The following is a 24,388-nucleotide window of genomic DNA, read 5'->3' on the forward strand; positions in this document are numbered from 1 at the left end:
CCGTGAGCACCTGGTTATAGATGAGAAGACTAAGGGACTCGTCCACATCACTGGACCGTAAGAGCCACTATGGTGTTCCAGGTCCACTGCTATGCCTGCTGTCCCCTCTGCTACAATGGAGTCCAGGCCCCCAGAAGCCCTCCCTGCCCCCGGCCCCCAGGGATGGCATGCGTGATACCGTCAGAGCTCCAGCTGCCACGGCGGGCACTCAGCTTGATGGGGACGGTGCTGGGCAGCTCGCACATGGTGAAGATGCTGCTCTGGCCGGGCGCCTGAACTAACTCAATGCACTTGCCGTTGAGCTGGGAGGATAGCGCACAGCTCATGGGCTTGTAGGCGAAGGCAGAGCAGTAACCAGACAGGCAGGCTCGCTGATAGAAATCCAGCACTTTCTTTCTGCCAGGAAAGCAGGGCAGAAGTGAGGTGAGTGGTCCTGGGATGACCCCATGCCTGGGAGCCAGGCAGGCAGACCTCCAGAGCTGACTGCCCTCACCACCAGCTTGTGCTTCCTTCCTTACCTGTCCGAACCCGAGAGAGGGTAGATGTCGGCTCCATCCCAGAAGTCCGTGCAGGCCTCTAAGACCACGTCAGCTGTGCCATGGGACAGCATCTGTTCTGTGCCTGCGGGTGGTGGGGGGAGAGGCAGACCAAGCTGTGAGCACCCCAAACCACCCCACCCCTCACTCTGACTTCCAGTGACACACTGCCATCCTTGAGAAGGGTGCTAAGGAATTCTCAGGGTGGGTGGGAACTCCTCAGGCCTCATGCAGCAAACCTGCAGGGAACATCGCTGGGTACCTAACACAGGCACTGAGCTGCCCACCCTCCAGACAGTCTCATCATGTGTGGCCACCACTGTCCCAGCTGTGGTGCCCAAATCCAATCCCTGCCATGTGTGAGGTCTCAGGGAACAGTCTAATGCTTGTCAGTCCAGCTGTCCCTGAAAAGGGATGCCCTAAAAAGAGCCCTGCCCCGCCCAGCTCCTGGGAAGTTTGGCCTGATGCAGGTGGAGCCCCGGGAGGCTCACTGGTGGTGGTGTCCTTGATGAAGAGGCTGATCATGTGGCTGAGTGGGGGGCGCCGCTTAGTGACACAGGAGAGCCTCCCCAGCGAGGTCTCCTTCATGGTCTCGGCACTGGGGAGGCGGTAGAGGGCAAGGTGGTTCCCCTGCTTGAAGAGATCCTTGGCCCCAGGAGTGAAGCCTGTAGGAGGAGGGACGGCAACTCAGGAAGTAAGCCCACACCCCTGCACCTCCCTCCCTGGTAGGGAGAGAAACCTAGGCAGGCTGGGCTGCGTCCGTCCGCCTGTCCATCCCACAGTTACATTCCCAGATGAGGAAATGCTGTCCAGCGGCAGTTAAAGGGAATGATCAGGAGCTCTAAGGGTTGGTGGTGCCCTTGACCAATGCCATGCCCAGGCCCGATGTGTTTGGAGTCGGTGGCCAGCCTCTGGGAAGAGGCCGGTGGCCACATACCGATGAGACGGGCAAGCTCGCAGAGGCCCCAGGGCACGTGCACGGGCAGCACCGCGCTGTGGCTCTCCTGCAGGGCGATGTTGCACAGGTGGTCTGAGAACCGGCAGAGCCGCTCAGTGACGCCAGCGCTGCACAGGTTGAGCAGCACGTTGAGGCCCAGGGGCTTGAGGGAGGTGAGGTGGAGCTGCCAGTTGGAGTCATCGAACTGGATGCAGGAGGGGTTCTGCTGGTCCTGGGACAGGCTCAGCATCTCCAGGTGGTAGTCACACACAAAGTCCTCAGCTTCGTAGGGCTCGCCCTCCAGCCCGCGCAGGGTCTGGAGGACACATGGAGGGGAAGGGGGCCTCAGACAGGAAGGGGCGCAGGGGGAATGCCCCGAGAGAAGGCAGCCCTTCCCCTCAGGGCACACTCACACTCACGCTCTCCCGTTCCTCCTGAAACCCTCTCCCCGTCCTTCCTGGCTCCTGGCTGCTTCTAGAATCTATGCCCAACAACACAGGCGCTACCTGAAAAGAGGTTGACCAGACCAAGCAAGAAAAAGCCAAGGACCTTTCTTAGCCAGGGAAAATATTTTTAGAGGGAGCCACTGGCTTTCTGTCTTTAGAAGGTTGTGATTAGGAAGAAGGGTTTTGCCCCAACCAATTACAACCATCAGTGAGACCCCCAGAAAGGGGGGAAGAGCCTACTTCATAGAAGAGTCCCAGGCAAGGCCTCAGAAGGCCCAAGAACAGAGGCCAAGACATCTGTGCTCCAGGCTGGGCTGCACCCCTGTGGCCCCTTGGGCGGGGAGACCAGGACACCCTGAGGCTGAGCAAGATGGCTGCTCCCCATCCTCTCCCCTCACCTTGCCGGGGTCTTCTTCACCGCCCTCTGTGTCTTTGCTGAAGCTCACATTGGAGCCAGACAAGTGCTTGCTGCGGCCGTGTGCTTTGTGGTGAGAGTAGGGTTCAGGGACCTTGGGACCGTCACCTGGCCAGTCGCCACGCTCCTGCTCATTGGAAAGGTGCAGGGCAGTGTTCAGGGAGCCGGCCAGGAGGGCATCTCGTTCGTGGGGCTGAGGAGGACAAGGAGCACAGGCCTTGGACCGGGGTCCTGTCGGCTGCCGTGGGCCAGGGAGGCAGGGTAGGTGAGTCCCCTCTGTGCCTCATCTAGTGGCTCGGCCTGAAGTGCTCAGAAGCAGATCCTGATAGTGCCTGAGCCCTCCTCCTCCCTCCTAGCTCCACCCTCCCTAAGGCCACCAGCCGGGCCCAGAGCTGGGCCCACGGGCGCTGGCCATACCTCCTCCTCCACCTCAGGATGGCAGAAGGAGCGGGTGGACAGGTCATCTGTTAGGTCCTCGTGGCTGCTGTGCGGGGGCTCCACCTTCCCACTGAAGAACAGCACCGTCTCTGGGCTGGGGTTTGGCCAAGACAGGATCCCCTGTTTGTCCACACAGCACAGGACCTGCAGGGAGACATGGGGTCGGGAAGGGGGCTTGGCATTCCCCAAGTTGCCAGGGGCCCTGAAGTGCCCCCAACATGGCCAGACAACAGGCCTGCGGAGGTCAGGTCCTCCGGCGGGGCTGCCCTCACCGTGACAGAGCCCAAGCTGTGCAGGAGGCTGGAGCTGTGGCTCAGCGTTGGTGATGTTCCCTGGATCACCCGCAGGAAGTGGCCCCAAATGCAACGCAGCATTTCCTGGTGGCAGAGACAAAGCCCGCAAGGCCATCTGGGGCTCGGCCATATTTCCCTGGAGATGGTCCCTGGGGCCAATAGAGGAAACAGTCTGGGGGGCACTCGGCAATTGAGTGGAGAGGCATTTGACCAGTGGGGCAGTGACACATTGCCCATGTAGGATGGGTGGACTGAGGGCTCCAAGAGCCTGCTGGAGGCTCAAAGGCCATAAAGTGGGGGGAGCCCTAGGGTTCTGGAAGGGGCTTGAGGGAGCTCAGGCCGGTGGTACAACGCCTGGGGCAGAATCCATCCCAGGAGCATACCTGAGAGGAGACGGCTTCCGTATAGCTGCTGAGAGTGTCCTCCGAGAACTTGGCCAGCTGCACAGCAAAGAGGGCGTGAGTCTCAGGGAAGAAACTGCCACCCTCTCACAAGCCTCCAAGCTGGCAGGGTGGGGGCCTCACGCCAGCCAAGCTCCTAACGCCTTTGATAAAGGACACCCAGGGAGCCCCTGAATCTTCCATCTGCTGAGAGCCAGGGTGGACGCTCAGCCACTCTCAGGGCCTGGCCTGGAGGCCCTTGTGGATGGAGAGGGCAAACCCTTTGGCTAGCTGCCCAGGGCCTGCCAGCACACTGGCCCATAGTGGGGCTGGACTTCTGCCCCTGTTTGCTGGGGCACAACCCCCCCTCTCTCTTTGTTCCTGTTTTTGGTTCTTTTTGCACTGTCCCCTGGATACCTTGGAACAACCTACCAGGGAGCTGGGGGAGGCTTTGCTCATCTGGGCCAGGACGCGGGCTTCTCCACAGGCAGTTGCCAGAACCCAGAGGACTGGGAAGAGCAGGGGCAGGATGGGCAGGACGCCATTCACCTGGGAAGAGCGAAGAGCCCCCAAAGAGCTGCTGGCAAGACAGAGGGACAGAGGGAGGGAGGGAAGGGCTTCCCTGGCCCTGGGGACATTCCCTGAGTAAAAGGGGACAGCTGGGGACAGGGGGCAGGAAGGGAGGAAGGGAAGCACGCACTCTTAAGCTCAAAGCCTGAGAGACTCCTTGTAGTCAGGGCACCACAGGGAGACCCAGACTCAAGGGAAAGAGAAAAGCAAGGCAGAGAGGAGAGGGCAGTCGTTACCTGCAGCTGGAGGAGGGTGTACTGCCAGGTCGTGACACCAGGCGCATTCAGCAGGAAGCGCAGGGCATTGGTGATGAGGAAGCTGGCCTGTTGCGTACAGGAGAGATGCTGCCTTAATCTACCCTCCCCACTAGAAAGGAGCCAGATTCAAAAGCTCCCCTTCTTCTGTCCACTCACGCCCATGCCCGGCACTGGCCAGCTCGTGCTGGGACCCTTCAGTCTTCACTCGCACGCTCACCTGAGTCTGGCCTTGAGCTTCCCCGGTCTCCTGGCCCCTCCCCCACCCTACGCAGCCCCGTCTCACATACCAGTACCACGGGCACAGCGTAGCGCAGCATCACTGACTGCACAGTGAACCTCTCGTTGTCCAGGGCGGTGACTGGGCGGGACAGCGCCATGTCCAGGCACCATCTGCAGGAAGAGGTGACCCTATACTCAGGCGAGCCCTGCTCAGGGGAGGAGCCAGAAGCCTGCACCTTCACTGAGCATCACCAGGTCCTACAATCCCCTCCTATTTCCCGGCCCCGGCCAAGTGGCCTCTCGGACAGTGGCCCCTGGCAGCCTCCGGAGCTGCCCCCTCAGAGTTCAGATTGTTGAGCGGGGGTCAATCACCCAGTCTGAGAATTCTCACAAGATGCTAAAGAGAAGGGCCTCTGGAGACACCTGCCCTAAGGGGCCTCGGTATGAACGAGGCTCCTTCCTGTCACCCTACCCCCTGCTCATAGGAGGCTCCGGGGCAGAGAAGTCGGGGGACGGGAGGAAGGCAGGGCAGCACCCCTACCTGATGTTGTCAATCACGGGGGTCTCCAGGACACGGAAGAGCCGGTGCTGCTGGGGGTTCTGTGGCCCTTTCTTCACTTCTCCCCGGGGGGAGGGGGGCGGAGAGAAAGGGGGAAACAGGTCTCCTGGCTCCAAAACGATGTGCTCATCATCCTGCCAGCAATGAAGGGGAGGAGGGCGAGGGTAATTCATGCGTTCTGTGGAAGCCACTCTTCCTGGACAGCTGCAGCTAACTGGAGGAATCTCACTGGGTTAGGGACCATCCGTTAGCAAAGAGGCAGCAGGGGTGGGGCCTGGGGACCGGATTCCTAGCAGCTTGAGGATCAAAGAGAAGAAAGAATGGGACAAGGGGAGAGATGGTCCAGCTTCTCTCCATTCTCCTAGAGCCCTTGCCAAGAAGCCTAGGAGCTGGCTGGGAAGCATCCAGGATTAAACCCCCGGACCCTCCCACCATTGTCGGTGGACATTCCCATAGGATTTCCAGGGAAGGAGAAAAGCTTCTAGCTACCTTGATCCCCCTCAGAGAAGCAAACGATTCTTGGCCGGGCCTCAGAGCTATGATGTCTCCTTCTACCAACAGGCTAACTGGCAGGTTGACCAGATGTCCATCTCTGTAGGCCCAGTGCAGGGACCAGGATGGTGCAAAGGGCATGTGGAGGTCTGGGTACATGGCATCTGGCCACTTGATCTCCTTGCCATCCCTGAGGGCATCTGATGAGAATGGAAAGCGGGAAACAGCCTCACCCACGGCCCCGCACACCAGCCAGACCCAGCACACGCCTACGGAGCCATGTCTGCTCTATTTCCCCAGAAGGGCCGCTCATTCCAACACTTTCCCTCTAAGGCTGCCTCCCAACCATGCCAGCCTGGGCACTTCCACCTCCCCTGAACACCTGAACCTCCTATTGTTTATGCCCCAGTTCCATTCAAACACATTTCACTAAATACTTTTCACTAACTTTGCTGCGGGCTTTGAGAGGTGTGCTGAGCCCCAAAAGGAGTACAAAAGTCAAATGTTGAGACAATTCAGAGTCACAACCAAAAGAGGAGATGAGACGTATGGGCAGATAACATCAAACAAGGCAAACACATGCTAAGAGTGCTGGGAAAGATCCCAGAGCCACAGGGGCACAGAAGAGCTGGGGTGACCAGAGATGGCTCCATGGAAAAGGGAGCATTTAAGATGGGTCTTGAAGAATGGGCAAGATTTTGTCAGTTTGAGATGAGCGATGGAGAAGCACTCAAGGCAGAGGGACAGTAGGATGAAGGCAAAGAGGCAGGGGAGTCTGCAGTGGGTGAAGACTGGTGGGTTGTTTTAACGTGAGGATGAGTAAGAAGAGAAGAAGCTGGAGAGGAAGGCTGGAGCCTGAGCCAGAGGTTCTGGGAAGCCATGTGGGATGGCTTTGATAAGCAAGAGGGAGCCATCGATGGTTCCTGAGCAAGAGACTAAGCTCCCAGAGAGCAGCCCTCTAGTCACTGTTGTACCCCCAGTGCCTGGCATGTGGTCATAATTAATCAATCATTTCAGAATGAACCAATACATCTTCGCTTAACATTTACACCCCCATGGCCCAGCACTGTTAAAGAGAAGTCTCATGAGAGCTGCTTCTCTTACAAGGCCATTCGTGTCTGGGAAAGCAGGAGCCAGCGTTTCTCAAAAGAGCCTAATGTGATCCTCCATCCACAGCTGGGGCTTAATAAATACTAGTTGAAAGGAAGGATGAGCAGAAACCTGACTGACCAACACCTTTCTTTAGGAACTGAGCTGCTCTGCCTTGGCCTCCAGCTCCCTGCTCCCAACCCTGATGCTCACGGGTATCTCAGACTTCTCTGGTCCACCTTCCCACCTCCCCTGGCCCAGGACCACTAGACAAGACAGACTTGGAAGAGAAAAATCTCAACTGTCCTCCTGCCAAGAGAGGGTCTTTTCTGTTAGTCTCCTGATCAACTGGGCAAGGCTGCAAGTCTACTGTGCTGCCATTAGCCTTCCTGCCCGCCCAGGCCCCTGCCGGGTGCCCACGGTGGTCCCACGGCTCTCACTGCAATGCTCATAAGAGGGCAGCGCATCCTTCCAACCCTCTCGATGACAAGAGCCCCCAGAATGCTGACCACAGGCGACACCGTGCTGGGGCACCCAGCTGGGTCTCTGGAGGGGAGCTCAAGGGCTCTGACATGTCCAGGGCATCTTTTCCCACCCGACACACCTGCCCCTTGCCCTCACCTTGGATTTGGTCAATGATCCCTCGGAGTCTCCGTTCTACCTCCTGACGCTTCAGCCGATCTTGCCGCCCAATGAGGACGAGGTTGAGGAGCAGCAAGAGGAACAGCGCAGAGGTGTTCACCAGCTCCACGCCGTGGCTGGCAGGAAAAGGTGAGGGGGTACAGGCAGGGAGTCGGGGGACCCTCCAGCCCAGCCAACCCCGGGCCCTAGACTCTCCTCCCCACTCCCTTCTGAAGAGTCTCTCATTCTGGTCCTGACATCAGCCAGCCAAGGGACTGAGGATTCCCATACAACCCAGGGGCAGGAGCCCCTCTCCCCGGGACATCCTAGGTGGGTGCTGAGGCAGGAGAGGGACAAGCCCAGACCCCATGCTGTGTGAGGCGGGAGGAAGCCTGCCCCAGGGCCGCGGCTGTGTACCTGCCGGCCGGCTGGCTCCCGTGACAGCCCAGCAGCAGCAGCACAGCCAGGAGCATGAGCGAGGCGCCCGGCCAGTGGAAGCAGGAGCAGCGGTTACTGTGGTGCAGGAAGCTGCTTCTCCATGTCTCCTGGGGGGGGGGGGGGCAGGAGGCCGGGGAGTGAGAGGCCGGGGGACGAGGAGGGAGCGGGGAGCTGAGATCCTCCGTCCTGCTAGAATCTGGCCACCTTTCTCCCACACCCACCCGACCCAGGCCCCGTGGCCACCTTTGTCTTCTCACTTTGGTCCCAGCTGGGGTCAGGACATCACTCTGAAAGGAACCCAGGTGTCCTTCTGAGTTTTAGTGATGCCTCAAACAGGTCGCACTGCCCAGGGTGACAGGGCAAGTCAGAACCCAGGAACGAGCCTCCCAAGCTCTTCTCCGTCCTAACTAGGCCCTGGGCTCCCTGTGACGATGCTTCACCTTCCACGTGAGACATTGCTTCCGCTCTTTCAGGTGTCCTTCTAGCACGGCCTCCAGCTGCTCCTTCAGGATGCTGAGGGCCTTCCGGGTGGACAGGCCCAGGGCCAAGGGTGGCTCGCCCTGGAGGCAAGCGGGAGGTACTCAGCATCTCCCCGGAGGCCCAGGTCCCTGCCACGATGGGGCCTTCCCCTCCCACACCCCTAGAACCTTCCTCCCTCCTCCCGAATCCCTGCCCTCCCCGCCTCCACTAGCCCCAGTCCCTCTGGGAGTGAGCATGCTCAAATCTCCACCAACTTAAAAGACGTTAGAGCACACAGTCCTCTGCTCTTCAAAGCCAAGTTTATGACCAAACCAGAAACAAAACTTTCTATACTCAATGTTTCCTAACTCATCTCTCACTCAACTCTCAACCCACTGCCATCAGCACCCTCCGGCCCCACTCAGACCATGCTCACCACTGGCCTCCCAACTTAGCTTACTGCTGCCATCTTTCAGATTTCCTGGGCCAGAAAATACATATTGTTTAAGTGGGGAGAAAAAAACTAACCTAGAGATGCTAGCATTTCTTTGTTCCTAGTAAGAACGTTAAGGAAAAACCCCACCAACTTCTGTTACCACCATTTCATAAAAGGGAGGCTATTGTGACACCACAACATTGGGAAGGACACGATCTCAGAAACAAGACAGCCGCTCCCAGAAAAGGACCGGCACCGACTGTACTGCACCCTCATCTCACCGAGGGTGGTGGATGGACGGGGGTGGCTCCTGGCACATTGTCCCGTGTGACCCCACGGCCTGACCACTCCCGCTGAGATCCCATGCTCCTGGGCTTCTCTCCTGTTTTTTTCCTGTCCGTCTACCCCACAGTCCATCTTACGATATCTTCTTGAAAACTTCATGTACGTTTCCAGGGCAACGTCGGCCACGTGGATTCACCCACCACCGATAAGCTTACAACTCCTATATTGTACCTCTAGCCTGACCACTACCCTGAATTCTGACTTGTTTACTGAACTGCCCCACAGCTGCTTCACAGGTACGTACAAGCTGATATGTCCAAAACCCCGAAATTGCCCCCTGGACCTCCCCGCCAGAGTCAGCACCCTTCCTGCAGTTACCACCTCACCCAGGCAGCCCAGCCCCTTACCCTTACCCTAACCCCTCCTGCTCCCTCCAAACCCCCAAGTCCCTACCTTTTCCAAACCAACTGCCACACCCCAGCCAGTGAGTGCAGCTGACCCCAGTTACCTTTAAAATCTAGCCCAGACTCCTGAGCGTGACCTGGGATCTGCCAGCCTCTCCAGCCTCCTTTCCCGCTGCTCCTGCTGCACGTGCCCTGCTCCCCCAGCTCACATGCAAATAGTTTTCTGTATTTTCCTAGCCGAGAACACACTCCCTGCCCCAGACAACTCTTACGTCTCCTTCAAGACTCAGTTCAAGCATCGCCCGCTCTGGGAAAATTTCCCAAAACCCAGGGCTGCATTTACAGGGGGAGGCTTGTATTCCAACAGCACCCCGGGCAACCTGGCCCCAGTCGGCATCGAGGAGGACTGTCATTATAGATTTACTTGTCTGGCTCTCCAGCCAGACTGCCAATTCCTTGAAAACAGGTACTGAATTCTTCCATCTCTACACCCCTCCCACCAACCGCTAAGACAGTGCCTGGCACAGGGCAGCAGCTCAGTGAATACCTGCTGAATGAAGGAAGGAAGGAGTGTACATGTGGCTTTGCCGGTCCCAATGACACCCTAATCAGGGTTGTCAACCCAGGATTTGTAACAGAAACACCTGGAGCTTTTACATATGTGGATGTCCAGGCCCCACCCCAGATGTACTGAATCAAAACTTTTGGAGGCGAGGCTCAGCCCGGGTTGGATCTGATGCACAGATCCTGTCGGGGGACCTGGGTAGAAGAATGCCCACAGGGAAGGCTGTGCCTGGGGGAGGAGTGAGTCTTCCCCAGGGGCTACTGGAAGGGCACCTATGTGGGCTTCCACCAGGAGAAGTTCCTGAGCAAGAGGAGCGAAGCCCTAGGCCTGGGGCACCAACAGAGGGCCAGGGCTTATCTACTGAGTCCTGACCAAGGGTCGCTGAGCCAGAGTCACCCTGGCCGCCTGGGCTCGTGGCCTTCCCCCTTCTCTCCTATCTCCTGTCCATCTGCCTTCCCCAGGGTCCTGCCCTGGCTCTGCACACTCAGGTTCTGGATTTCCTCCTCCCTGCCGGCCTCCACATCCAGCCCCCTCCTCAGCAGCCTTGCCTCTCATTGGACACACATCTCCACGACTAGCTGTTGACGGACTGGGGGCAGCATCCCATGGCTGCAGACCTGGCACGGTGAGATGCACCTGAGTGGAGCACCCCATGCTGGCCCATCGCCAGCTCCCTCAGCCTGATGGATGAGGACGGGCCAGGCCCAAAGACTCCCCAGATCCCTTGCCTAAATCTCACCAAATCCCCGCTCTCCACGGTGGCTTTGGGGGATTATGAGGATGAGAGCTGCTTCTTCCCAGAGGGGATAACTGGTTATTTCAGCTCAGGAAGAAACGGCCCTCCAGCCAAGGAGCCAGCATCCCAGAAAGGGTAAACACTATACCCCAAAGTGCTCATCTCCTTCTGGCAGGGATCCTGGGGCCTCCCTGAGAGGCCACGGTCCAGGACAAAGGAATGTCACATAAGGCGAGGTCTGGACCTCTGCCTCCTCGACTCCTGGCACGAGAGAAGAAAGCCTCTAGTGGCTGGAAGGAGGCAGGGGAAAGACAGGGGGACCACAGGCCTTCTCGTGTCCAGGGGGGTGGCCCAGAGGGCCTGCCCCTCCCAAAAGAGCCCAAGAAAAAGACAGTTTGGGAGGCTGGATCCCTGCCCCTTTCTCCCTCAGGCTCAACCTTCTGAGCTCCCTCCCTGCCGTGGGATGTGGGAGTTCTCAGGATGGACTTGCACAGGCCAGGCCTCCAGAAGCAATAAAGTGAGCAAACCTCCTGGAGGCGGGGAAGGCTGGCCTGCAAAGGGGGAAAGGCTGCGTGCAGGCAAGAAAAGGGAAGGGTCGACGCGTCCTAGGGGGCTGCAGGATCACCTGGGACACTGCTCCCTCTGGAATGAGTGCCAGGCTCATGAAGGCAGAGAAAGGCTAACGGAGCAGATGGAGAGCTGGGGCGGTGTCCTTCCTCGGGCCTGGCCTTTGGACCATGGATGCTCAGGAACTGCCCTCCACCTGCCCTGTGGCCGCCCTGCATCTGCTGCCTTCTTCCAGGCATGGCCTCCCTCAACCTCCTCGTCCCCTTGCCCAGCAATTGTTTCACTCCTGCCTCCAGCTTTCTAGAACCTGCACTCTGCTCCTCTCCGGGTGTGGGAGGCAAGGGCCAGAGGGTGGCAGGTGCTCCCAGGGCAGGGCCCACAGAGGCGGGAGGGTGGCTGCAGAGCTGCCGGAGTGTCTGCCCCCGCATGTTGTGTCTGGCTTGAAGCACCAACTCCAGACTGGCGATTAAAGCCAGCATGGCAGTGGAAAAATAAGCCATTCTGTAATTATATGCCTCCCGAAGAAAGTGCCTGCCCACACAGGCTGGCCCCGGGGCAAGGACACAGGCTTCCAGGCCAGCTGACTCTCCACAGTCCCCCAACCCCTCTTATCCAACTGCCACGGCTGCCCACCAAGCCCAGTGCCAACTCTCCACCCTGTCTCCGGCAGAAGGGTCCCGGTTATGGGTGAAATCACTGTTTCTCTCGTGCTGTGGCTCTTCCCCGACGCGGTGTAAGAGCTGACGCCCAGGAAATGGCGAAAAGACCTTCACACTTTCCAAAGGAAATTCAGAAAGGGCTCACTGGTGAGCAGGCTCTGCCGGCCTTTCTCACAGCAGGGAGTGAGGCTGGGCACCCCCACATGGTGGGGAGACCAGGCGAGGATGGGGTTGGTTTGAGAAATAAGAAGTCGAACACATGCCATCTGAGTTCTGCTCTTCTCATCCACCAGGGCCAAGAAGGGTGAGGAAAATCTGCCCCAGCCTTCAGTACCCAAAGGCAGTAAGAGATTCTTCCTGCTTCCCAGATGCTCAGAAACTCCCACACCCCGGGATGTCCCTGAGGCCAGGAGCAATAGCTAAGCTCGGCTTCTACACCAGAGGGGAGGCGAGGCCCTGCCTCTCCCCTGACACTGACGCTTTTCAGGTAGAAGCAGTCCCGTCCCACTGTTAACTGCTCAGGCTCAACTGGACCCAGCAAAGGAACCAGAGGCTCTAGGAAGTGTGGGCTCAGGAGAGGCCACCAGCAGATGCCCCTCAGGCCCTGGACTTCCTGTTCCATCATCAAAGGGGAACAGGGGCAGGGCATGGGGATTGGGGAGCTACAGGTGGTGAAAGAACTCTCCGTCAAGTCAGAACTGCAAGGAATCCGCTACAGAACAGGACCAGGCCCTCAGGGCCTGGAGCATCTGGGTCAGTCTAACGAGCCTTCAAGAGCCAACCCACCTGAGTCACCCGGGCCACCTGGGTCAGGTTTCTCAGGCAGCCCAGAACCAGAAGCCCCCAGCCCCTGTCCTTTCAGGACTCCTCAGAAGTTCCCTCAGCACAGCAGCTGCTCCACCTATTTCGGGAGAAAGTGGAATCAAGGTCTCCCAGGCTCAGGTAGACAGATTATGAACCTGTCTTCGCCTTTGGCCTTGACAACAGCAGATAACCACTAGGTCCCCACTGTCACAGCCTTCTTGGCCAGTGCAGGTGGGAGGGGACCCAAAGCTGGACTCCCTGGGGTCTGAATAACTGAAGCAGAGATTCGGCCACGACACACCAGGGTCCTTTAGAGCAGTCACCATAAATCTCTTCTGGGTCTGGCCGGACACAAATCGACTGCAGACTGGCAACTCAAAGCCTCAGGCAGAGGCGCCTCCTCTTCCTCACACTTCCAGGCTCATGCTGACCTTGGCTTTTTCACCCATCTTCTTCCTCACCTCCAAGACCCAGGAAGAAATTGCCCCGGCCCTGGTGGCTCCTGTCTCAGTGACCCACGCAGTCTAGCGAGAAAAGCCCCTGTCCTGGCCCTGAGGAGGGACTGGCATCCACGCCTTGTGCGTTGGAGACCCAGGTCCCAGCACACCTTGACAGGATGCCCCACTAGGAAACCTGGGCCCCAGGCCTGTTTTGGGTGACTCGGGAGCCTGGCTGGCAGGTAGCACACTGGTCGTCTGGCCCCGACTCCCAGTCTCCTTCCACGGTCCTCGCTACCTCGTAATCCAAGCTGCCTCCGGTTCAACATCCATCTCTGAGACTCATGCCAACTGTTAACCCGAAGCCTCCGGCACAAAGCGGGGAACAAGGCATTTGGAATGGGCAGGTCAAGCCGGGTTGGCATACTCACTTTGTTTCGTTTGCCCTGATGGGCCATCCATAGCTCCGCCTGCTTAAAGAGCATGGGGTAGCGCCTGGGCCACAACGAGGCAGCCACAGAACCTCCAACACCACCCTTGGAGACAGAGAAAGACAGGGACAGAGAGGGGAGAGGGGAGAGCTGGAGAGCCTGTGAGTGAGGAGCCCCTGCAGCAGAGAACCCAGCGGCAGCAGAGTGGAGCTTCAATCTGCTGATTAATTCAGCCTACTTCCAGTCACGCTGCAGATTTAGGGAGGGAGGAGGAGGCAGCAGCGCTGCAACGGGGAGGCAGGGAGGGAGGGGCAAGACAGAGGGAGGGAGGGGGAGGGGTTGAGAGGAGAAAGTTTGGAGGTGTTCTGCCAGATGTCCAGGGGCTTGGCCCCTTCCTCAGAGGAGGCCACCATAGGGTGTGGTGTGCAGCCCAGGGGGTACGGACACGCCCACAGTGGGGAAAAGAAGCTGTGTGGGAAATGGCTGCTGCCCCGGAGCCCCGAGGGCAACTGCTAGTCTCAAAGGAGTACCTGCCTCTCTCCCCAGACTCCCTTTCCTGGGTCCCAAGTCACTGAGCAAGGTTCAGAGCCCCACTCTGCTGAGCCTGCCGTCCACAAGAGCCCCCCAGATCACTCTGAGACCCCCAGCGCAGAGCCATGCCAACAATAGCTCTTCCCACAGTTAGAGCTGCAGGAAGGAGGGGAGAGGGGACCTGGGAGTTATTAATAGCAGCACATCCTACGTGGAGGGGGAAGGACTGGCAATTGAGAAAACTGGAGCAGTGACTTCTAGGAGGGCAGAGCAGCAGGAGAATCCAGCAGGAGAGGGGAGAGCCAGTTGAAAGGAAGGGCCCCTGGGGATCCCAACACCTAAGACCCAACAGCCACTAATCTGAGAGTGCAGAGCTCGGCCAGCTGCTAATAACCACCCAGGCACATTGAGACACACCTGCTGAAGTACTACTGGGACCAGGACACTGCCTGCAGACATGAGGCCTCATCCCAGGAAGAAGGAGGAAGCCTGTGACCTAGGGCTCCCATCTCAGCACCTCCCAGGGCTTCAAGCAGAGCCTGGGCATCACTCTGGGACCCCGAGTTGGACGTACAGGAAGCTCTCAGCACGGACCCTCCCGGGTGATGCAGGGGGCAAAAGACCCTGGAAGTGGACAGGAGATGTCTCTGCCTCTATCCAGGCCACCCTGAGGATATGGCTGGAAAACCTCAAGGGAGCAGAAACAGCCTAACAGGTCCAAAAACCAGAGCGCAGTCTGGAGCCCGAGTACACTACTCCAGGGCTCTGTTTCCTAGACGACACCATCTCATCTGCAGGGAAGGGAAGAAAGAGCCTAGCAGAGTTCCAGCCAGCCTCTCCCCTCCCCCTTCTCTAGCACAGCTCCCTGTGGGGCCCCACCAAACCCAGAGCTGAATGGGAACAGAGAAGGAGGGGCCCTGGCAGTCCAGAGGTTAAGGACAGGAAGTCTCTATGAGGTGCAGGCCAGGGGAGGGGGGGCCAGCTTCCGAACCAGCCGCTCAGGATGGCTGCTGCCTGTGCGGTCGAGCTGTAGCCTCAGCAAACTGCCAAGGAGAGACTCCTGTCCCCCAGTGCCCCAGTCCCAGGTCACACTCCCCCTTTAGCTTTCTACCAAGGCACTGCTCTACAGGCAGCACAACTAAACAAACACTCCCTCCTGTGCACCAGGCCCTAGAAGAATAGTGCGTAGGGTCTAACCCAGGTGCTCCACGGGGCCCCCAGCGCAGCCCTCTGGCGTCCTGCCCCCTTCCAACACTGCCCACTTCAGCAAGTGAGAGGCAGAGCTCTGCATCTGAGAAGGAGAAACCCAGACCATCATTGCCACAGCATATCCACCATGAGCTGGGGGACTGGAGATGGGAGAAGAGTCTCTGCAGGGGACACTGAGGAAAGGTCACAAGAGAAAGGGGATGAGGTGCAAAAAACCAACCAGCAACAGCCAAACTGATCCTGGGCTGTAGCAAGGTGATGACAGGCCACCTTACCATCCACTACCACCACACCAGCTCTCCCACTCCTTAGTCTCCAAGAAGCCTTCGACTGTGGGAGGCCACAGAGATCAACTATAGAAACCCATTTACACAACACGCAAGGTACTTCAGGTAGCAATGCCATCATATCTGTTGCTTAGCTGCTTGTGCTATTAATTCCTCAACTACACCGTAAGCCTCTCCAAGCCAGAGGCCATCCCCCAGTGCCTAGAGTTCTATCAACCCAAGGGAAGCATTCCATAAAGATGGCTCATGATGATGGTGATGACTCTTCCTACGGCGGGACTCGTCTATTCAGAAAGAAAAAGAATAAAAAGAAAAACCCTCCCGGACAAAAGTCCCCTGAGAGTTACCCACCTTGGGCTCACAAGTGTTCTTCTTGAGAAAGAAGCCAGCCCCCTGGACCACGGAACTTTGTTTCCTCAATTCACTAGGAATGGGGGTTTCAGCAATAGGCTGGAACCACAGAACAACTCTGGGGACAGTCAGCCTCACCCAGGCAGGCCACCATATGCACAACATCATAGCCTCTGCCGGGGTGCTCCCTGGAATTGAGTAGTGCACAGCCCTTGCAACCGTATGCAGCAGCCTTGCACCAGGGTAAAGGAGAGGCAAGGGTGGCTTTCCCTGCGTGCCAGTCACTGCTAGGATGGACACATGCAGAGCAGCCAGGGGCATCTGTAAACAGTGGGCTAAACACACCTGCTTCAAATTCAGGTCCATGAGCCTCTTCCACAGCTGATCCAGAGGCACGTGAAGCCTGGAGCTGAACACGTCAGCAGTCAGCCAGGCACCAGTGTGTGGACCCACAGCTCCTTCTCCAGACCTCCCAAGATCTCTTTGGCAGGAAGATCACTATCCATAAGTTCAAGTCAATAAATATTTACTAAGCCCTTGCTACATGCCAGGTTCTACGCTAGGAGCCAGAACACTGAGATAAACAGACAGGTGATATCAAGACAGCAGAGCAGTATGATGGTGGAGGTGCTATGAATACTGAAAGGAGCAACTCTGGAGAGTGAAGGAGGCTGTATCTGGATAAAATTATGGGTCTTTTTTGTTTGTTTTGGGTTTCTTTTAATTTGTTTGTTTCCTTTTTAAATTAAAAAAATTTTTCATTGGGGGGAGGTAATTTTAGGTTTATTTATCTGTTTATTTTTTTTAAACAGAGGTAGGGGGAATTGAACCCAGGACCTCGTGCATGCTAGACATATACTATACCACTGAGCTATACCCTCCCCAACTAAATTGGATTTTGAAGAAAGAATAGTAGGAGTTTGGAAGGAAGAAGGGTGAGTTTAAAAAAAAATTAATTAAAAAAATGTTTTTAATTTAAAAATGTTATAAAATAAAATAACTTTAAAATTTTTTAAAAATCAAAAAATAAGGGAGGAGAGTGTAGCTCAGTGATAGAACACATGCTTAGCACGCATGAGGTCCTGGGTTCAATCCCCAGAACTTCCATTAAATTAAAAAAAATTAAATTAAAAAAATTTTTAATTTAAAATAAAATTAAATACAATTTTTAAAGTTTAAAAGGGTGGGGAGAATTTTAGGGTGACAGCCTAAATGTGGAATGTGTGCCCAAACTCTGAAGTGTTCAGAATTAACAGCGGTAAAGGCAGAGGCAGGGGAGGCTAGGGACGCTGGGTGGGTGGGCAGGAGTGGGATTCTGGAGGGCTCTGTACCCCACACTAAAGGTTTCAGCAGGCAATGTGATAACTTTTAAGCAGGGGCAACAAAGGTTCAGCTCTGCATTTTGGATGGCTTTCCCTGACAGCCAAGTGATGGAAGATCAGAGACAGACGGGCCTATGAGGAAGGTGTGACCGAAGTCCAGGAGGAAGGACCTCCTCTCCTCTAGGACAATCCTCGTCCCAGGAGAGGAATGCTCTGATCCATGACAAATCTACCTGTGCGCAAAGACGGCATACCTGGAGGCCGGGGTGCCTGCGTCAGGCTTGGGGAGGACACCTGGACATCTGGGATGCCCACCCCCAGCTGATCCCACAGCTGTGTTTGGAGTCTGACCAGGTAGCTCTTCCCTAACCACAGAGAGGGTGCCCAGCAGTACTCAACACGGCCCAGCAGGTTGGGGAAGAGCCCTAGCAAAGAGCCAACAAATGAAATTACACAGCCCTAGGCAAAGAGTGGAAGACTGGCTCCGAGCCAAACCAAATCAGAAACCAGCTCCCATGCGGCTATGTTGACTGGTCCACCCTTCGACCTTGAGTCACAGTTCCCTGAGCCTGTGCGTCCCAGCTGAGCAGTAATATCTCTCAGAGGGATCACAATTACATATCCCAAGCCTCAGAGCCGTGCCCCCTCCCTTACTTTTGGTGTAAAGCCCCCAGATGAGGACCTCCCAGGCAAACACAGGTAGGGAGAGCCCAACAGAGACACACAGGCAACACCCATGAGGGAACCGACCGTGGCCTACCGTATGCTTCTCCTTCAGGTCCATGGGCCCAGAGTACTGCAGGCATGCCCAGAGGAAGGTGGTCACCCCCGAAAGGAAGGCTCCTCCCCAACATGTACAAACCCCAGGGACTCTGTCACAGGCACAGCATCTGGGGAAAAAGGAAGAAAGAGGTCCCCTAAGTCCAGGCTGTTGGAACGGGCAGCGATTGTGAAACGCAACAGTATCATCTAAACAACAGAGCAGTGCGTGGAGAGGCTGGTGCCACTGACTACCAGGGCCCCGGTCTGTCCTGGAGGCAGTGAACTTGAAGTCCACTCTCTGAGGCCAGGAGGGAGAGGGCCATGGAGAAGAAGCTGCAGGGCTGCCAGCCTTCCCCCTTTCAACCCTAATTTTCGGGGGCACATATGTTTTGCTCCCTGTGTACTCTTTCACTCGCTGACTTCCAAGGGGCAGGGAAAGCCTTGGCTTTTCAGTGCTTTAAAAGTGAATGTTATCATTAAGGTAAACTGGAATCTAGATACAACCCGAATAAGTGGGCGAGTGGTGCGGAGAGCAGCAGGGATGCTAAAAGCAGAGACGAGCTCACTCCACTGCCAGCAGGCGTATAGCATCCTTCTACTCCCTCGGGCTGGGAAACACACCACACGTGCCAACACAGATGTGCCCATGGACAGCGGGCCTCTCGGGCGGTATGTGGACAGGGCGGTGCTCAACAGGCACCTGGGCGGGTGACCACGAGGATGGGGGATGCAATCGGACAACAATCAGGAAAACGAAGATTAGCCTTACCTCCCTACCCGCCACCCCCTCCCCACACAACCCCAGACCCTCACCCATCCATCCCGGCGGCCAACTCACTTTAGTCATTTCAGACCAGGGCGTGTTGGGGTAAAGAGTGCCACTGAGTAATCTGGTTTAGTGCCAGGTGACTGCTTGTGGAGAAAGCACTAACCTGCTGACTGGGACAGTTCTTTTGGGGCCTGCAGCAAAGCCTTGTTAAGAAGGGCTGGTCAGAAGCCCAGGAGAACTGATCCATAAAAGAGCTGTCTAGAATCAATTAAAAAAAAAGCTGTGTCCAGAGGCCCCTAGCCGGGAGATCCAGGCTCTGCAGGCGCCACCTCCGCTCCACAATCCCATCCAATTCCTTGCAAGGGGCACTGGTGTCACTGGGCTGCCAAGTCTCCCCACTCCTGCCTTTCCAGCCACAGCTCTCAAAGCGGAGCTGGCCCCAAAGGGTCAGAGACAGCAGCGGTGCTGGGAGCAGCCTCACAATGTGGTGACACTCAGTCTTTGGCAGACGACTGAAATGGGATCCTGAGAGGCCGAGTGCACTTCTCCCCAAGGCCGCTCTGACTCAGGCACCCAGGGCCTGTTTATGAGTACAGCTCAAGATCCCCATGACACCCCCTCCCAGCAGGGGCTGGATGAGGTAGTCACCACACAGGGAAAGGCACCAAGAGCCAGATGGGGATTCTGCTTAACTCCTTCTGCCAACACTCCAAGAGTGAAATAACTGTGGCCGGCTGGAACCACGGCAGTTCAGAAAGGGCAGCCAGGAGCGTGACATTTTTCTAAGAGTCTGTTTTCCCATCGCTCCATACATGGGATTCTGGGAGAGAGCTGTCCTTAAGCATCTAATCCGAAACAAGCAGCTGTATCCTTAAAGGGCCAGGTCTACTCTCTGGCCATAGTGAAAAAAAAAAACCCCACAGGCTTCAAAGCCAAACACTCTTGGGTTCAAATCTTGGCTCCATCATGTATCAAGTGCCAAGTGACCTTGGCAAATCACATGTCTCTCTGAGCCTCAGTATCCCTGGTCACTGAATGGAAGTGATAATACCTATTCCACAGATATACAACAAGAATTTTGTAAAATATGATATACAACTCATTTATAAAATAGAAACAGACCCACAGACATAGTAAACAATCTTACAGTTACCGGGGGGAAGCGGGGGGAGGGATAAATTTGGGAGTTCGAGATTTGCAAATATTAACTACTATATATAAAAATAGATAAAAAACAAATTTCTTCTGTATAGTGCAGGGAACTATATTCAATATTTTGTAATAACCTTTAATGAAAAAGAATATGAAAATGAATATATGTAAATATATGTATGACTGGGACATTATGGTGTACACCAGAGATTGACATGCTGCAACTGACTAGACTTCAATAAAAAATAAAATAAAAAACATATATGATATGCAGAGGGTCTAGCACAGTATTTGGCACATTGTAAGTCTTAATAAATAGTTACCATTACTATCACTAGCAAACAAGAAATATGAACAAAGAGCCACCTAGATCAAAATGAGAACTCAAAAGTAAGGAGAAGGAAAAGAAGTGAAAGGCATAAAGATTGTAAAGAAATAAGTAAAACTGTATTTGTAGAAGACTAGATCATATATGTAGAAAATCCTAAGGAATCTACAAATAAGGCGTTAGAACAAATAAATGTGCAAGGTTGCATGATATAAGGTCAAAATACAAAAGGCAAATATAAATTTCTATATGCTATAATGAAATATAGGAAAATAAAAATGTGTAAATGTCACTTACAGTACAAAAAAGCATGAAATACTTAGGGATGATTTGAACAAAAATACACATAAGACCTATATACTGCTGAGAAAAATGAAGACGACCTAAATAAACTGTGAGCTATACCATGTTCATGGATTGGAACACTCAATATTAAAATATTTTGATACTTAATTTTCATATTAACATATTTATATTTACCAGTATTAATATTAATATACACCCATTAGAATGACCAAAATGAAAAAGACTGACAGTACCTAGTGTTGGGGAGGATATGAACTCATAAATCGCTGGTCAGAATATAACAAGGTATAACCACTAAGAAAAGATTTTGGCAGTTTCTAATAAAGTACGGGTGACTCTTGAACAAAGCGGAGGTTAGAAGCATTGACTCCCAACATCCCTACCCCTGACCCCTGAGTGCAGTGGAAAATCCACATATAACAGTTGGCCCTCCATATCTACAGTTCTGTATCCGTGGATTCAACCAACCATGGATCGTGTAGCACTCTGGTACATATTTAGTGAAAGAAATCCACATATAAGTGTATCCATGCAGCTGGAGGGTCAACTATGTACACTTACTGTATGATCCAGTAATGAAAACATGTCCTCAAAAAGAATTGCATAAAAAATGTTCATAACAGTTTTATTCAAAATAGCGAAAAACTGGAAAGAATCCAAATGTCCACTCACAGGTGAATGGATGAATGCATTGTGGTAAACCCATTCAGTGGAATTCTATCCAGTAACAAAACAGATGAAGTCCTGATACACACAACAATGTGGCTGAATCTCAAAAACATTTGATGAGTGAAAGAACCACACAGAAAAGAGTACCTACTCTCTCTCTGATTCCATTTACATAAAATTTAGACCACGCAAAACTAATCAATAGTGGCAGCAAAGAGGTCAGGGGCTGCCTGGGGGTGAGGAGGGGAAGGAAATGACTACATAGGGCACAGGGAGCGTTTGTTTAATATCTTGATTGTGGGCGGTAGTTACAGGGATGCAAATGCTTGTCAAAATCCCTTAAACAATGTACTTAAATAGGTGCATTTCATTATGTGGAAAGAGTTGCCTCTATTCCAAAATCATAGAGTTGATTTTTTAAGGTAGGGTAAGGAAAAAAAATTAATAAAACAGAATTAGGGTAGAATCTGAGCTCCAACTAAATCAACTCAACCAACCTCTAAAATGCCACAACATACAAGGTTTGGCAGATATACAAGAGAAGGGACAATGAAGCAAACATTTATCAAGTTCCTACAGTGTGTTACAGTTGTAGACATTTAATAAGTATAAGGAATGGGCCTGTTTTCAAAGATGCATAAGATACAGTCTTCCCTAGAGGGATTTATAATATTGTGGTCCAGGCTATTATGAAAAAAGATAACTAAAATTCAAGACAGCACTGAAATACTAAATGAGAATTACAAACAGGGGCTTGGGAGTAAAAAGAGGAAGAGCTACCCAAGCAAGAGCCAGAAATCCCATCCAAGGCACCAAGGAAGAAACGCAGGAGCCTTTCTGAAAGATGGTGATCTGACTGTTTGGTAAGACTGGTCTCACCTGAGTAGGCAAGAGTGAAGAAATCACTGAAGGACCACATAGGACAGGGAATCAGGGGCCGTAATGCAGGGGCCCTTGAAACAAAGAGACCCCGAGGAGTCACTGAAGGTTTCTGAGTAGGTCCCAGTATTTTAACAAGGTAGAGAATGGATCAGAGGGTAAAGGAAAAGAAATCACAGGTAGAAGAGTTAGAAGAAAGTTACAATAACCCTGGTTTACCCTGACAAGTATCTAAAAAAAGGTGGTAATGAGAACGAAGGAGTGATGCTTCCTGCTGCCAAGCTCAGAACCTGCATCAAAAAGAGCTAAGTGGATGCCCAGGGTTCAGGTTGAGGGCAGGCTGAGAAACTGGCTGTCCTTCTTATCTCTTCCGACACAATCTTCATTAGCTGTGCTGGCACTCTAGCCACATCCAACACACCAAAAACACAATTTGGCGGACTTGTGTTCAGCTGAACAGCTGTGCCCAAAGTGTATTAACTGGTGGATTGGTGTTCAGCTGGAGGGAGGTTTTCAATAGCAAGGCTCAGGGTTCTATGCTTGGTGGCACCCTAGTCAATATATTTATCAATGACTTGAGAGAGGAAACAGATGGTATGCTAATCACATTCTTGGTTAGCATAAACCTGGAAAGGGGAGCAAAGTCAAGCTCCAAGAAGATCTCAACAGGCAGAAATGATGGGCCAGAAATGACTCAATTTAACTGTAAGAGATTCAGTATTAACTCCTGCACTTGGGTTCAAAAACTATCATATAAAACTACTACCAATGGCTTAGTTAAATATAGTTTCAATATAAATGACATGGCCACCCAAAGTTCATTCATATTTAGGCTGCATTAAGAGACATGCCATGTCCCCAAAAATAGAGGGGTGAGACTGATTCCTGCGCATTTCAGAACATCTCTGAAATACTTTGTTAATTCATGCATCACCTACTTTAAGCAGGGCACTGACAAAACTGGAAGGATTCCAGAGACCAGCAACCAGGTTGGAGAAACTATCACATGAGAAATGCTAGAGGAAACCGAAGACATGTAGCCAGAGCACCAAAAACACATAAGGTTAGAGCAGGGCTGGAAAGGGCATGGTGGCTGCCAGGTGGAAGAACGGCCAGGTTTACTCTGAGAGGCTCCAAAAACAGGGACTAAATTAGGGGAAAGGAGCTATAGGGAGGCAGATTGGTACTGACTATGAGCAGTATCTTTTACATAATTAAAACTGTATGAAAAATGGAAGAGGCTACCCTGAGAGGGAACGAGCTCCCCATCACTAAAGGGTGGAGGAGGTGGGAAATTATGGAGATAATAAATACAGCAGGTAGCAAATAAGAAAGAGATGATTTTTTATGGTCTCTTCTAACCCAGAGAGACCATGAAATCAAGAAATCCAGTAGCATCTACATATTGAAAAGATGCTCAACTCCACTCACAAGAAGAGATGTTCAAATTAGACTACCCTAAGCAAATAAAGGAGGAAGAGTTTCACTACCTGACTTCAAGGCTTATAAAGCTACAGTAATCAATGCAGTGTGGTATTGGCCTGGTAACAGAGTCTAGAAATAGACCCAGACATATGTGGTCAATTGATTTTCAAGAAAGGTACAAAGGCAGTGCAGCGGAGAAAAGACAGTATTTCAACAAACTGTGCTGGAATAATTGAACGTTCAGACGAAAAACTAAAAAAGAACTCAGAAATATAGCTTGCACCATACACAAGAATTAACTAAAAAATGGATCATAGACCTAAATGAAAAAGTAAAACTACATAATTTCTACAAGAAATAACAGGAGATAATCTTTGTAACTTTGGGTTGGATTTCTTAGATGCAATACCAAAAGCACTACCTACAAAAGAAGGTATTAATAAACTGGAACTGAGTAGCTAAGGATAGGAGTGGGAAGGAGAATTTTCACCGTATATACTTTTGTTCCTTTTGATTTTCAAACCATGTGAATGTATCTTAAAAATTCAGCAACTTCACTGGGGGTGGGTACAGCTCAGTGGTAGAGCATGCACAAGGTCCTGGGTTCAATCCATTTAAATAAAAAATCAGCAACCTCTCATTTCTAGATATATACCCAGAAGAACTGAAAACAGGGACTCAAATAGATATTTGTATACTCATACTCATATCAGAATTATTCACAACAGCAAAGGTCGAAGCAACCCAAGTGTCCATCGACAGATGAATGACAGATGAATGGATAAATGAAATATGGTATATGCATACAACGGAGTTTTATTCAACTTTAAAAAGGAAGAAAATTCCGACACATGCCACAACATCGATGAACTTTGAAAACCTTACACTAAGAGAAATAACCAGTCACAAAATGACAAATATTGTA

General features: G+C 53.2%; 1 protein-coding gene across 5 annotated transcripts in view; it reads right to left on the bottom strand.

Annotated features, from left to right (window-relative positions):
* The window catches only part of TMEM94 (transmembrane protein 94), a 34,297-nt gene that overhangs the window by 5,926 nt on the left and 3,983 nt on the right, over window positions 1-24,388 (bottom strand). For 2 of the 5 annotated variants that reach the window (XM_064495530.1, XM_064495529.1), the window contains exons 2-19: window positions 17,934-18,063; window positions 8,131-8,250; window positions 7,670-7,797; window positions 7,253-7,389; window positions 5,540-5,742; window positions 5,033-5,184; window positions 4,560-4,662; window positions 4,252-4,338; window positions 3,878-4,025; window positions 3,449-3,505; window positions 3,045-3,214; window positions 2,752-2,916; window positions 2,318-2,527; window positions 1,887-1,979; window positions 1,474-1,789; window positions 1,028-1,201; window positions 519-621; window positions 179-396 (exon numbers count right to left, since the gene is read on the bottom strand). In XM_064495530.1, the coding sequence (XP_064351600.1) occupies window positions 179-396; window positions 519-621; window positions 1,028-1,201; window positions 1,474-1,789; window positions 1,887-1,979; window positions 2,318-2,527; window positions 2,752-2,916; window positions 3,045-3,214; window positions 3,449-3,505; window positions 3,878-4,025; window positions 4,252-4,338; window positions 4,560-4,662; window positions 5,033-5,184; window positions 5,540-5,742; window positions 7,253-7,389; window positions 7,670-7,797; window positions 8,131-8,250; window positions 17,934-17,957 (2,608 nt within the window). In that variant the 5' untranslated portion in view covers window positions 17,958-18,063. The remainder of the gene's footprint in view (window positions 1-178; window positions 397-518; window positions 622-1,027; window positions 1,202-1,473; window positions 1,790-1,886; window positions 1,980-2,317; window positions 2,528-2,751; window positions 2,917-3,044; window positions 3,215-3,448; window positions 3,506-3,877; window positions 4,026-4,251; window positions 4,339-4,559; window positions 4,663-5,032; window positions 5,185-5,539; window positions 5,743-7,252; window positions 7,390-7,669; window positions 7,798-8,130; window positions 8,251-17,933; window positions 18,064-24,388) is intronic. The other 3 variants (XM_064495533.1, XM_064495532.1, XM_031469075.2) reach the window with 2 other exon arrangements.

This window comes from Camelus dromedarius, chromosome 16 (genome assembly GCF_036321535.1).
Source record: "Camelus dromedarius isolate mCamDro1 chromosome 16, mCamDro1.pat, whole genome shotgun sequence".
NCBI lineage: Eukaryota > Metazoa > Chordata > Mammalia > Artiodactyla > Camelidae > Camelus > Camelus dromedarius.